The 15,288-nt window shown below is 40.7% G+C and overlaps 1 protein-coding gene across 1 annotated transcript in view; it reads left to right on the top strand.

The window, feature by feature from the left end:
* Positions 1-15,288, top strand: part of hcn4 (hyperpolarization activated cyclic nucleotide-gated potassium channel 4) — a 76,397-nt gene that overhangs the window by 35,199 nt on the left and 25,910 nt on the right. Inside the window, exons 5-6 of the mRNA XM_069173991.1 lie at positions 11,428-11,574; positions 11,963-12,203. Coding sequence (XP_069030092.1) covers positions 11,428-11,574; positions 11,963-12,203 — 388 coding nt within the window. The remainder of the gene's footprint in view (positions 1-11,427; positions 11,575-11,962; positions 12,204-15,288) is intronic.

The raw sequence follows: 15,288 nt of genomic DNA, 5'->3' as shown, positions 1-15,288 counted from the left end.
TTCCTTCAAAGACATAAACTTTTTTTTCTTTTCCTTCCACTGGCCTTTGCATCAGTTGTGTGACAATGGGATCAGCTTCTTGGAGATTTCACTCTGCTTTTCCATGCTAGACTAATGCCATAATCCACGCACTCAAGAAGTAGATCATCCATTGGTCAATCCCTGGAGTTTTGAGAAGACAGGTGGCTGTTTTCAGATGGCCATTGGGCTGCCATGACAGGGACAGCTGTTCCTGAGTGATGGGACTGAGACTGCAGAAAACAAACTGTGAACTGAGCCGCCTCAGCCAACAGCAAATCTACAATCACAGACCAAGTTATCTCACACACGTGTTTTTTAGACAGAGTAAGTCTGCACTGTCTTATTAGTCGCATCTCTTTAAACAGTCAAGCTCGGATGGGATGGAAGGGCGTTTGTAGTTTGCACATGGGAATACGATTATTTGACCTTCAATGAGCACAGTGTGTGGATGGTAGTAATATGACAGGAAGGAGTTAAATACAAAATACTTGATGATCAAATTGGGACAGAACAAATCAAACAGAAAAATGTATATGAGAAGAAAACATAATTGTAATTATAGATAACACCTCACTTTGCATTTTAAATGGTACATTCTTTCAATAATAGTGTACTGTATTGTTTGCATTGATCTGTACTCTCCTCACAGGTCACTTTTATGAACATTGAACTGACAAACTCCGTCTCAGAGTGGATGTTCAAAGTACAAGGACACTGCAAAGCTTTAATCCTCATAAGTAGTGTATATTTGTAACACCAAATAAGCAACAAGATTACATAAAGTGATTGTTTGGGTTTTCAGTGTGTCGTGGAAATTAAGAGGAATTAAAGGAAAATAAAGAGGAAAAATGCAACATAATTCATGGGAATCTTATGGGAGCTTAGAAACGTGAAGCATCTGCAAATTGTACAAGACGACAAGTATGTCATTCAAACATACTTATTTTGATTTGATTTTAATCCGTACTTTATTCATTTTTAATAAAAAAAATATATAATATACCCTCATCAAAATACCACATAACTATGAAGTATATCACTTAAAATACACATTTCTGAACTATTTAGAAATCAAGTAAGGACCTGTTTTACGCAGATGTTTACAAAGATTAGTGATCCAACAAATATTTAGCAATATTTGTCAACATTAATAATCCAGTTTAACAGAATAGTTTGTAGCTAAAGATCTTGCAATTCAATTTAAAGTTACAGCATTTTGCAGGCTTGTGTGTTTGCTTTGATAGCTGATTTAGATTTTCTTTACTTCTGGATCACAGACTGGGCCACCTTTGATACAAAAAGTCGTTATTGTTTCATCAGATATCTTGATATCTTCAAAGATGTTTGATGTTGGGTTTTAAACACATTCGTATTTCCACTCTCATGAATGTGTTTACCCACAAATACGTAGTTTTTGATTGCCTAACGACATCACACTGTTTTAATCCCTAATTTGGCATGCTGACTCAATGCATGCATGGTTGATTTTGCAGATTACTTGCTGTGAAATATATAAACGAGACATTTTGACTCATTAGTAAATGTTAGAAATGCCCCTAGTTTACGTCTGTGGGCTGCTTGCCAGCTGAAAAGGATCTATGTAGTTTGCAGTTTCAAGTTTTTGTGTTTGGTAGCCAAATATGCCCATATTGACACTACAAAGATGATGTCAGCAAGACTACAAAACTGCACCATTTCCATACACCAACAGTCTGTGAAGTAGCGTGAAATGTACCTTAGTTAACTGCAATGCAGACGTCATGCAGTCACATAAACCGTAATATGCAGTCTGGACAATCATTCTTATTCCAGAGTTGTGCTATCATGGAGCAGGATGCATGCAACAGTGAACAGATGTCTTGTATGATCTTTATTGTGGTTGTGTTGTGTGAGACATTGGATGGCAGCACAAACTAACTCCCACTACTGTCACAGTGGGATGGAGGGTAGATACTGAACCCTGTTTATTGAGGGAAAGAAGTGCGATAGTGAATCAGTACTGAGCTAAGCAGCCCCAATGCCACATTTTCCTGCTTCACGATGGTTTTAATGTGACACAGGCTCACCGTAAAAAAGGCTCTAGAAAATAGAGCACACGGCTCTAAAACACATGGCTATACGGCCAAGATGAGAGGCCATCTGTCCAGTTGGCGTGCAGAGGTGACATCCAGGTAACTTTTATATTTAGACGGGAAACAAATCAGTGAAACCCCTCTGAGGGACTTTGATGAAGAAAACCAGCCTGTGAAGGATTCTCAGAAGTGTACAGATGAGAAAGAGGAAAGAAGGGGGTGAAAAAAAAAGGCTGCGCTCTCAAAGATGGTAAAAATTATCATCAGAAAGCCCGGGTATAATCTTTTCTGAATAGAATTCTATTACAATGTGGCACCATGTGATAAATGCCTGGGCTGTCAGAAGCTAGCAAGCAGACTTAAATTAGCTCTTAGGAATCAGGCGGGATGTTAACTGTTACACAAAGTAGAGAGCCCAGCAATCACGTTAAATTTTAGGGGGGTTGAAGTGTGGCCCCCACGGAGATGAAAAATAGCTTTATTAGATTTATTTTCACTGCTAAAAACATATTCCTGCTGCCAGTTGTTTGTTGTGTGTGAAAGGGAGCGTGAATGCAGATTAATAAAGCACGTGCATTTTCTACCTGTTTGCTACTCTGCTTTTTGCAGATGTGTCTCAGTGCATGTATTAAGTGATGTCAGATCTTTTGATTTTGATTTTTGATTTTATACACTTTATTAATCCCCGAGGGGAAATTTCTTCACTACAGCAGGGGGGCTCTCAGGGGGGAGATGCTGCAGCAGGCTGCCATTAGCGCGGCGCCAGGTAACCTGACCTGAGGTGCATGTTTTTGGATCTTAAAGCAGTTGATGTAAAAGCTTTGACTCAGTGCTACCTTTTGTACTCAGCACCTCCTGGTCCTATTTACTAAGTACTTTGATCATGTCATCGTACATAAAATGAGTTTTGTTTTAGATTGTGAGACATACTGTGGTGTCTCTATTTGAACTCTATACTCTGTATTTCTTTTGATATATTTTACTTTCATAAAGGTCTGTAGGGCTGCAACAGTGAATTTTAATATTGTTTTACAAATTAAAAGCTCAGCCATTAATTCTATAAAACAGGAAAATGATAATGATAAAAAACAAAAATAAATCAATAGCAAAATATTCATGTTGATAATTTCATCAAAATAGATTCTAAACATTTTTAATTTACAATGGCAATAAATAGAAAAATAATTAAAATACTCCCATTTAAAAATCTGGAACTATTTGTTGTTTGACAAGTGTTGTCAAATGTAATATTGACTTTATGTTTTTCATGAAAATTGTTTCAGCTTCAGATATCTATAACTGAAAAATGATCCAAGGTTTTTATGAAATTATTTTAAAAAGGATTAAGTGGATGAGCTGTTCGGTGCAAAAGTGACTTTCTTTTCTTCATATTTTCTCTTTGTTTCTCTTTCTATATTAACCTTAGTTTCTTCAGGGACTATAGTGTACTGTGTAAAAGTACAGAGCTGTGGCATTTATTTGAATATTTTACACTCTGAACAGCTCTGTTTCACCGCACATGAAATAGTGTGAGTGGGAATGGGTCAAGCATTTGCTAAATTCTCCCAATAATTATTTCCTCTTGTCTCAGGCATGTTGAGAAACATTATCACACAAAGAGAATTACATCTCTCCAGATTGAGGGCACAAGATGGCTGCACATGTGACTGTGCATGGAGGGTATGCCTGCCACTCCAGCTCTCTCTAAGCCGCTGCTTATCTGTCACTATGGCTCTCTACTGTGGTAATTTATACAGTACACGGAGATGGAGATGGGGACACCAAGCAAAATAAATGTATGTGATTTGTGATCCTTGTTGTCTTACTTAACGTACAGAAGCTTTCTGGTTTTCTGTTCCTTTATCATTTATTCTTAGGTTTTTATTTAAAAAAATATTATTCAGCATGAGAAAACAGTGTGATATGCTGCTTGGTGTTGGCACGTGGTGATGAAATCAAGAATGCCCTGGAGATAGCGTGTTGTGGCATGCCAGTCCCAAATGGCTTTACAAGCAAATGACAGTGGGATGATGCAGCCCCTCCCCATTAAATCTCTAATTAACACTTGGCAATTAAACATAGCTCTTTGGGGAATAATTAATAAGGGGCCCAATGCTAACTATTTGTGGGTGAAGAGGCTCAAGAGATCTTTTGTTCCCCTACTTCAACCCCCCAATCAAGACCTTTGGAAATGCAGTGAACAATCGTCAGTGGGAGTCTGTGTTTTTACTTGATGGAGTTGTCCCTTTCTTTGCAAGAAAGGAAAAGCAGATTAATGCTGTCAGGGAAGTAGTAAAACATGGAGGTTTAGTGTTTTCCTTATTTCGGCTAAATATTTACCTGGTTATCTGCCTTTTGTCTGATTTTGAAGGCCTTAAAAAAAAAACCTCGTGTGAAGGAGCTGTAGATTTCCTCCAACAAAAGCAGTAACTTGGTCGTGCCCTGTGGAGGTTCACTCATGATTTCCCCGTACAATCAACCCAAGGACACAGCTGTCAACAAGTTGAGGAGCTTAAGTCTGAATGTTTTCTGCCTTACAGTAAGAGCTGTTCTCATTAGTCTGGACCTGACTGATGGCATTAATATGAACCCTGTTACATTCCCTTTTCCTCTCTGTCTGCCACACAACTTTTACTGCTGAGTCGAGGACTGTTGACATGCCTCAGAGGTGCTCTGTAAAACACTGTTTGAGTGGATGACCGAAGCCAAAATCAAACCAATGTCAATATACTGTATTTTGTGTTTGCAGGTGTTCATGTCAAAGATGTCATTTATCCAGATGTACAGCATTTTATTAGGTTTGTGGTACATAATGGGCCTGATTTACTAAATGTTTGCATGTGTAAAATCACGTGCAAACTCCACACCACCTGCAAAAAAATGTCCAAGCAGATTTACTAACGACGTGCAGTGAGTCTTTCAAATGTACAATTTAACATGTCCATTTTGCCTGTTTGCCTGCATACATATGTCATTTTGGGCGTTTCTACCTGAAGGTGCAAAATACAGGGAGGGAACATGCAAATCGAACAATTTAGCACCCGCAATGATATTTACTAGACCTGAGAAATGGTTTCGTGTGTATTTTAGTACGACTGAAAGGCCTGTATTAATCAGGTGCACAAATCTGGAGAGACAGCTGCTCTTATTATTGTGGTGAGAAGGAGACGCAGAGAGACCAAAGAATATGTAGAGAACGTGGTTTTACACCCATGGAAACATTTTTGAGATGACAGAGGGAAAAATTATTCAGACATATCATTTGTCCAGCGATGACATTTCTGAATTATTGAATGAACTGAATGATGATTGACAGCCAACAACAAAGTGAAGCCACATAATACCAGCAATTAAAAAACTTCTTACGATTCAGCATTTTCCTGCCTCTGGATCATTCCAGCGTATAGCTGCTTGGATATCCCGCCCAGTCCCGTTATTCAGGTGTGCTGTCACAGGTCCTGATTGTGTCCCGCAGAATTCACAGGTAGCTTGATAAGGTTCACGAGCACTCGCGAGGCACTGAATGAAAAGTCACCTGTTCGTCACAGAGAGCTGGACCGGCTGATCGTAGTTTGTTAGAGGATCTCATCCACCTGTTTTATTTGCCGACATTTTATTATGAAGCCCTTTTTTTTTTGCCTTTTTGTTTTCCCCACAGTATTGACTTTCTTGCTGATATTCTACTATATAGCATTTTGCTCTTGTTATATTTATATTTCTTAATTTCAATGGAATCATATTTCCTTTTCCTTTTGCGGTCGCTCTGTTTTCCATTGCTGGAATCACTTTAACACACACAAACTCCTCATTTAAATACAGCGATTTGCACCTGATTTTAATGACGCAATTACTTTTAGTAAATCAACAGCAAAATGGGTGCAAACATTTTTTTCAAACTTTTGGAAGGAACACACAATTTAGTCCCCGTTATTTGAGATCTCAGTAAATCATGCCCAATGTTTGGAGTTTGGAGTTGGCTGCGATGAACCATAGTGACCAATAACCAATCATACCTTCTTAACTAACAAGGGTAGACAGTGTGGCGAGTCCAACACAATAATACACTGAACTGTTGGTGCTAAGAATGATTGTGTTTTAGTACCACCTGGTCAGAGCAGGTCAACCTTTCCATCATATATTGCTCACCTATCCATCTGTAGCCTAAAATACACAAATGCCTTTATTCACATTTTGCTGTTACATTTTACAATGAACTGTCATGATAACACAGACAAAAAGTAATATTCTGATTGTGTCATCAATGCCAGTGAGACATAATAAAGGTGAATTTACCAGTTACGATGAGTACCAACATTAAGTCGTCTATCCTTGTAGGTCTTTCCTTCTCTTAAGGTGTCTGTTCCATCTGCAGTTGTCAGGAGTGATGTTGCACACTGTCAAGCCACAGGGGTCCTGACTCCACTGGTGGTGGGTGGAGTTGGGGTGGAGCTGGGGTGGCAGAGGGTTCCTGCGAGATGAAGAACAGGGACAATGACGACATAATTGGATGGCACTTGATGTGATAGATAATCTGACGCATGCAGTGTGGAGAAATGTGTGAATGATTTTGGCTCAGTCTCATCATTGAATGGCACAAAAGTTTAATCCGCGATGCCACATTTTTAGTCATAATTACATTTTCTAGGATGTTTCCTAGAAACAAAATAGTGTTGTTTTAAAGATTCTTATTTCAAGACTGAATTCAATATCCACTTTCTACTTCTTTCAATTGTTGTCATAGTGATAAGAAATTAAATGAAGTGCATCCAAAGTAAATTCAAAAGTAAATTCAACGTAAAATAGACATTATCCTCTCCTGGCAGTACATTTAAACGGCTGCATTCCCATTTGGAAGCTCTGTATGTCTCAGCCAGCAACAAGTTTTCTCTGAGACAAAGCAGAGCTGTTGGGGTATTCTCTGCAGCGGGATTTACTCATTTCTCTGTTGGCCATTTTCCATGCTTACATACTGTATATAAGTGCAAATATTCAGGACGTCAGTTAGCCAAATATGACCCATACCTTTTGCCCATGCAACACAAGATAGGGAGAAGGAGAGAGCGTGGTGACAGTGGTGGAGAAAAAAAAAATGTTTAGAAAGTATAATTAAGTGGCTGACATGTCTTTTGAGAAATGAATAATTCATGCTTTATTTGGTAAAAAATTTGCATCTGCAAGGAAAGCTGCGTAAGCCAGAAGGGAATTGAAAGAAAAAATAAGAGGCAGAGTGAAAGAGTAGAGGGACAGAGAGGAAAAGAAAAGTACGAATGGGAAACAGACCAAAGAATGGCCATGTGGAAAGAGATCAAAACTGAGAAGAGAAAATTATTTGTGATACAAAATAGAATGAAGATGCAGTTCTGTGCAGCTCAATGGGCAGAGTATGCTACTTCTGCAATATTTCCAAGGCTGAAAGATAATAGACTCATGCACACATGGAAAAAAAAAATATAACGTGTCTACAGTCATGTACTCAAAAGACAGTACACAATATATAGAAAGGCACAGTTCAACCTTGACAGGTTATCAGTTAGTAGTGTGGATGCTTTGTGTACTAACCTAGCTAGAAAAACAATCCACCGGCAAGAGATAGAGAAGACAACTTTTTCATATAAAATGGTTGTGTCGTTTACAGAAAAAAAAAATATTTAAAAAATCTGTATCATTGCCTTTGTGCCGGAAAATAAATTCAGCCAAACACTGCTGCGTTAAATCAACCAGAGTGGTGATGGAGTTTTTGCAGACTTCTCATTTAAAGGAATAATTTGACATTTAAACAAAAAATGTTACCAACTTTCTTTTCAAGAGTAGGCTGAGATCATGGATGCTACTCTCTTTTTTGTAGACTAAATATGAAGTTACCGCCAGCGGCTGGTCAGCTTTGCACAGAGACTACAAAAAAGAGGAAATAGCGATGAAATACCCGAATCTGTGCAAAATATATGATCAAGCACAGACAAAGCAAACCGACATTATACCTATAAAAACAATTGTTTCATGCAAATATTTGATTTGGTCGGGTGCAGTAAATTTCTAGCATCTTGTCGGCACCATGAGGTTGTCAGACGCTGATTGCACAGCAAGGCGAGTGGAGTTGGAGGAGCTGGTGAGTGGATTTTTCCACCTTTGGACAAAGCCAAACTAGCTGTTTTCCTGTGCTAAATGAACTGGCAGCAGCTACTGTGCAGACATCCTTTCATCTGTTTATTTCTCAAAATGTTAAATTAAAGAAAGGAAGAAGGGGAGAATGAGTTTCGTTGGCTTCTCTTAAATTTTAAAGGGCTCTGCAGCAGCCAAAAAAAACCTCCCTCCTCTTTCCCTGCCCCGCAGTTTTCAGAGAGCAGCGAGGAAATCTGACGATGAAATGATTACCTCCTTAATGCTGACTATGATTTGATTTGGCCAAGTAGAGCAGGAGAGCGGGGGATCTTCCTGGTGGCAGTGTGATGGCCGCTGTGCAGCAATAAGATAATTTCCTGTCACAGAGGTTTTTGTCAGCCCATCTCAGTGTCAGGGGAGCGCTGCCCTCCTCCTCTCCCCTCACCCACCCACCTGTCAGCTCCTCCTCTGAAACTCAGCAGTGGTTTGTAAATATGAAATGCCTTTGAGTGCAATCCTGAGCTGCTGTATGTAGTACAGTTGTACTCATCAAAACAACAACAGAAGTAGAACATCATCTCACATTTGTTCACTTAACTAAAACCCTTTCATGCTCAGACAATCAAACTGTAATATTATCTGAAGCTGAGGAAAAATGGATGTATTAGATGTTGACAGTATTCTTCTCTTTTTTTCTTTATGAAAGTAAAAAAAATAAAAAGGTTGGAAGACATTCTGAAGCAGATGATAATCCATGCCTTTGAAACAGAACACCATACTGTGGCATGTCTAATGCAGGAGACATAAAGACATTAGACAACATTCAAAATGTGGGTTACACCTGTCATCTTCACCCTGACGTCACATGCAGACAAGTCATCTTCGCTGTACTCAGCAGCCAGTGGAACCACGCATGGAGATGTCTGCGGTCGTTTTCCAGAGTTTTCCCTCTCGTGAAGGAGACGAACAAAAAGTTGCTCTCTGTGGAAGGATTCTATTTCATCGTCAGATCAGTAAACGCTCCATTTTATGCCAAAGGGATTGTGAGGATAAAGACTGAAACCCTTACCACATGACAGAACTCATTCATCTCCCCACAGAGACGCAGAGACCGGATATCTAAAAGCCTCTTTCCTCATCTTGCTCTTGTTTGTGCAAGTATTTAAATTTCCAGGTCACTTTACAGTGTCGACACTTGAAATTGTCAAAAACTTTGCTTGACATTCCCATGAGGTGAGCGGATATTTGAAGTATATACGTATATATACATACGTTTCAACCAGTCTGCCTTATCTGCTGAATTTATTGTTACACTAACAATACATTAAGGGGAATGCAACATAGCTCACTGGTCACAGTCGAGGGAGATGTATCATCAATATGCTCAGAGTGAATCCAGATGTTTTCTCTGTCTGTAAGGGACTCAAACAGCTCTTGTCAAACACACTCACTAAAAGTAATCTAAATAAGGAAAAGGGGAAAAGGTGAATATGAGCATTGTAGAAAGTGAAAGAAGGGCTGCAAATGTTGCAAGATGTTACCTGCAGACCCTTGTTGGTCCCCCATCAGACTCAACCAAAGTCATTTTGTCTTCTTATGTTTTATATTACTGGATTCTTATTCTTTGGTCTGTGTCCTTTTCTCCTGATTTTCAGAAAGTCTGACAGAGCCTCTGCTTTCACAAAAATGATCTCACTTTCATGAGACAGTTGTGCTATACTTTCACAAGACTGGCCTTTTGATGATTTCCTCCAAGATTAGTGGTGACTAGAGTAGTGTCAGATAACAAAGAGGGAGACATCTAAGGTCAGTCGTGTCTTTTAGTGGTAAGGCTGTTGGCAGCGTAGAAACAGTGATCAAAGAGCACCTCCAGCATCGCCCTATGAATGGTTAATTTCTTTTTTTTCTTCCTTGTTTTATTTCACTGCGGGTCAAGGATTCGACCTCTTATTATTCCTATGGGGCTCTCAGTGTGCTTTGATCTGCAGCTATGCTTCCGATACTATGGAATCAATGAAAGGCTATCTGACACACATTTTAATAGTTTCATTTCACAAACAACAGAAAGACTGGAGAGCTGAGACCCACACAGTCTTCACTGTTAAACAGAAAAAACTCTGGATAGTCTTTTGACGTTCATCAGGACTATTTAACTCGTGGTCCGTGGACCAGATATGTCCCTTCTGAATTTTTCTATGGCCCACAAGAGACTGCCTGCAAATCAGGCTGGACCCAAAACATGGGTGAAGTGTGCATCTTGAATTATAGACAATCTAAGTGGGTAATCTTGGCAACAGTATAGCGTAGGGACAGGTAGGATCAGGGAAACCCTGTTTGTGTGTATCTGTTAGCTACAGCATGTGCTGTGATTCAGCAATATATTTGCTCTGCATCTGCCATTCACTCAGTCAAACCTGACCTGGCTACTCACGTTAGTTAAGCTTCAAAATGTCTCTCTCAAAGCCAAAGAGACGTAAAGTTGATTGGGAAAATTGAAAATTCCAGAGCGAATATTTACTCTGCCAGCTTCAACTAATAATTAACCAGTGTACTGGCTGCTGTCTGGAATTGAAAATATATTTAAATATAAATATACCAAAAAAGTGAAAGAAAAGGGATGAATGTGACTTGTTTTTTCAATGGAGTTATATATCTGTTAACATTATACTGTAAGAGTGATATGAAGTCATATTATTTATTTGAAATTTAGAGTGTAATGTTCAGCTTTAATCCTTTGAACCTCTCTGATTTATTGGATCCTAATACAGCTTAAATTCATGTGAGCAGGTTCTAGTCTGCAACTATCCAAAGACAACCTAAAACTGCTTTTGGTTGTACAGTAATTATAAATAACCTTTGATAAATAGTGGAGTGAAACATTTATATTGGACTAAGCATTTTCCATATTGGCCAATGTGGTGCATTGGCCAATGCAAGTCAGCTTGACTTTGCACTTGATAACAGTACAGTACATTTCCTCTGTTCGGCAGCCTGTATTCAGGACACCTTGACTTTTGGGAGGGAAACAGAGACTGTAAGAGACCTAACCAAAGATGGGAAAAGTGTTATCTTGTTGGGTGTAACCTGCAAGAGACCGGATGCCCTGCACGTATCCGTCTCCATTTCCTTGTGTGTTTGACCTCAGTGCCAGCTGCTCCCCGTGGCTTTGTATTTGTGCTGCAGCACTCTGGCCTTTGAGTAACGTGATTGTTGTGTGTCTTCTGTTTCCCTGCAGTACAAACAGGTGGAACAGTACATGTCCTTCCACAAGCTGCCTGCAGATATGAGGCAGAGAATCCACGACTACTACGAGCACCGTTACCAGGGAAAGATGTTCGACGAGGAGAGCATCCTGGGAGAGCTGAACGAGCCCCTCCGAGAGGTGGGAGGAGTGTTTCTGTCTTGGTTTGAAACGGCTGCACGTGCGACCGTGATGCATTCAAAAGCTTGTATACTGCTTGACATTCCCCTCAGTTCAGTTCACATTCACTGACATTTTACCCTTACACTTTTACCCTTACACAAGCACACAGTGGGGGGAAAAAAGTTGTTTTCTTTTTTCTTGAGGCCAAATCTAAACAAGAGTAAAACTGAGAGGGGCTCAGAAAAGAAATGTCTGCACAACTGACATTTTCCCTGTTATGTTAATATCCCTGTTGTCTGAAATTGTGACAGGTCAATGCATTTTGTAAAGCTCCAGCTCTGCTCTGCTGTTCTTACTCACTCCTTTTTTTTTTTTTTTTTCAATGTCTCTCCTTCCATTCAAACAGGAAATCATCAACTTTAACTGTCGAAAGTTGGTGGCGTCCATGCCTCTATTTGCCAACGCGGACCCAAACTTCGTGACCTCCATGCTCACCAAGTTGAAGTTCGAGGTGTTCCAGCCGGGGGATTACATCATCCGGGAGGGCACCATTGGCAAGAAAATGTACTTCATACAACACGGGGTTGTCAGCGTACTAACCAAAGGCAATAAAGAGACCAAGCTTTCAGACGGCTCCTACTTTGGGGGTAAGATGAGCTGGTGCTGGCACCAGAAACTGAAACTCAAAGGTCACACACACGCACACACATCTTTCTGTGGAGCTTAAATCTGTGCTGTTTTAATATTAATAATGGTGTCCTTTAGCACCTCCAGAAGCTGGCCTGGGTTTGAATTTTGATTGATGAGGCAACAGCGTTTTGAAGGCGCTATTCTGGCTCTAATATAAGCTCCTTGTGAGTGTGAAGTGGTATGTTGTGCATTGCTTGTCACCTCACTTAAAATTCAGCTTCATGGTTTATGCAGGACTTTTTCCTTAATTCACATCATGAGCTGTCTCTAAAATGTAGGCCAAATCCAATTTACAAAAACAGCACTCGCTGTAGGGTAAATTAAGAAATATGCATCCAAATGTCAAGGAGGTCAGGAAGCTGTGAAATTATATACTGTATGAATGCTTAAGACTTGTGTGATAACCCAGACTTGTTATGTACTTAACTCGTGTTACATTCTTAATCAGGGTCAGATAATGCATAGCCGTCTCATGGTCCCACAGAGCCTATGACACATGTAGGAGACAATGCTGCCATACTGCCCTCACCAAATACCAATTAATTTGCCCAGTGACAGCGTATCATTTGGACTACACTGTTAAGTAATTAGAAGTGGTGGCAAAGCATTTAACAGCACATGACCTGCCTGTGGAAGTTTAATTGCGCCTTGCCTGCTCAAGTCCATCTCCATGCCCTCTCTCCGGGGGGGTTCTGGAGAAATAATGAAAAGATGGCAGGCAATCTATCTCTACACATGCCAAAACTAATCAACATTTCAGACAACATGGCCCCGGCTCTCTCTAAGGCCATTTGGTCTCCAATGTTGTCCAAAATGTTCCCTCCTTCGGTCCCTCCTCAGCAAGGCAGACTTCAGATTCAGAGAAAGTTTCAGTGTGCTTTCAGGCTTGTTTCCAGCACATGGATCCTGGTAATGGCGCAGTTTGTGTGACAGCTTGGACATAGTGCCACTCAAAGACGCTGAACCGAATGTACTCTGGACGACAGTGTCATCAAAATGCCTTAGAGTGAATGCATCTACATTTGATTTCCTTCTTCCATGACTAAACATGAGCAGCGTGTCCCACAAATCTGCAAAGGCACTGATTCTGGAACCAAAACTGGCAAGCTCACTTTAATCTTAAGCCTTGGGTCTGTAATTATTTTCCCTCTTGCGCAATATAGGCACAAGGCTTTTGACTCCATTATCCTGTGACTATTACTGGTGGTGCCACTTCTCTGGGGGTGTAAGGGGGGGGGGGGGGGGGGGGCTAGTGAGGTAAGCCTAGAGCTACTGGGAGTTTGTTACCAAACATGAGTTAGTCATTCATGAAATTAATTGGTGCAGGATCAGCATGGGGAGTGTGTGGCACATGCGGATTTCAGTGTGGCTGTCAGTATCAGCAAGCAGGAATTTAGAAGAATGATAAAAAAAATAATTCTGTGTGATTGTACAGGAATATGGAGCTCTGCTCTGCTTGATTTTCTATGTTGTGTGATATGTGCGAGAATGTGAGCGAGGAACAGTGGCCGTCCAGTCGTTGAAGAGCTTTTCTTTTTTTCAAACACTCTCAGTGTCAGCAGGCCCTAGTTTACAGTACAACAAATGGTGTGTGAGTATTTGCTCATCAGCATCACGCCACGTAACTCGTTCATTCATAGACGACCTGAATTATGTACAATTATATACTCAGCAGTCTGCTCCAGTTTGTTTGCTGTTGGATTAGCTCGAGCCAGGGAACCTAAAGTCTAAAGTGGACACGACATGTCCTGGATGGGAGCGTCGGCTGGGCACACAGCGATCCAGTGGAGAGGGGAAATGTAATGTGACTGCAGTACTAACGCCAAGGGACACATGGATCGCTGCCAAGGCTGCTCTCTGGACGCTGCTCTGGGCTGAGAAAGAAAACATGCACCCTCCATCCCCGCCCTCCACTTGCCTCTTTGTCTCCTTATAGTTCAGTATTGAAACACTTATCTGAACAGCATCTCCGCTACACTCTCAGTGCCCTGACTGAGGAGGTTATTGTGTTGTTATAGTTCATCCTTTGTTGCCTGCAGTAATTGACGTGTTGCCAGTGCCGACACGGGGCTCTGTCTTGGTCGGAATCGGGCTCAGTGACCTTGTGGTGGCCACGCATGCCAGTCAGAGGTGCTTATCAAAAGCTGCCTTTGATTGCACATCCAAGATGGCTCGCGTTGCCTCAGAGTGAGTGGTTCGTAGAAGCTCTGTGAGTGGGGCGGGGAAAAAAAGGAAGTAAGACAGAGTCACAGAGAGAGGAAGGGGATCGACGAGGGGAGTGGAGTTGACTACACGTTTTGCAATCTCCTGTGTCATCTTCTCAGCTTTACTCATCCTCTGACTGGTTGTCTGTGAGTGGTGCCCTCTAAATCCGAAGTCTTGTGAAATCCTAGGTTAGGAGACTAATACTCCCTCCATCTGTGCTCTCTTTTACCTCTTTTTGCCATTTCCCCCGTTCACTCTGTGCAGACTGGCTCTGCTACTAAATGGCCAGCCTGACTTAGTGAGTCAGTGAGAGGCTGGCAGCAGCAGAGGCCCAGGTTAATCCTCCCAGTCCTTAACCCAGTTAACACCTCTGCATCTCTTATTCTGGAGGAGCTTCAGTCGACTGAGTGACAGAATGGGGGATAAGATGATATATAGAGCAGTCTTATATAATGTGACAGCTTGAACAGGATAGCATGAGATCTGATATAATGCTGTGTTTTGATATGTTGTATGACGTGATGCGACACAATGCGTTGTGAGACATCATCCAAACACTAAAGGCGCCATGCAGTGAGCTGGGAATATGACATGATGCCACATAATACACAACATTATACATATACATGAATATATTACATGTTCTTTTTAGAGAGGGCAGTCATGTGTTACTTCAAAATGACATGAATACAATAGGAGGATATGATCAAAATGTATAATTTACTGGTCAAAATGGTGCTTACAGAAGTAATTTTATCAGCTCCAATATACAGTATTTACATTTTTTTTCATAATAGTTCCAGTTTTGCCATTGTCAGCTGTTCTTCAATAAATACA

Source organism: Embiotoca jacksoni, unplaced genomic scaffold (genome assembly GCF_022577435.1).
Source record: "Embiotoca jacksoni isolate LCO1_2020_lvr unplaced genomic scaffold, fEmbJac1.0.p SCAF_6, whole genome shotgun sequence".
NCBI classification, from domain to species: Eukaryota; Metazoa; Chordata; class Actinopteri; family Embiotocidae; genus Embiotoca; species Embiotoca jacksoni.
The sequence above is the reverse complement of the archived record's forward strand: the minus strand, read 5'-3'. Positions and strand labels throughout refer to the sequence as shown.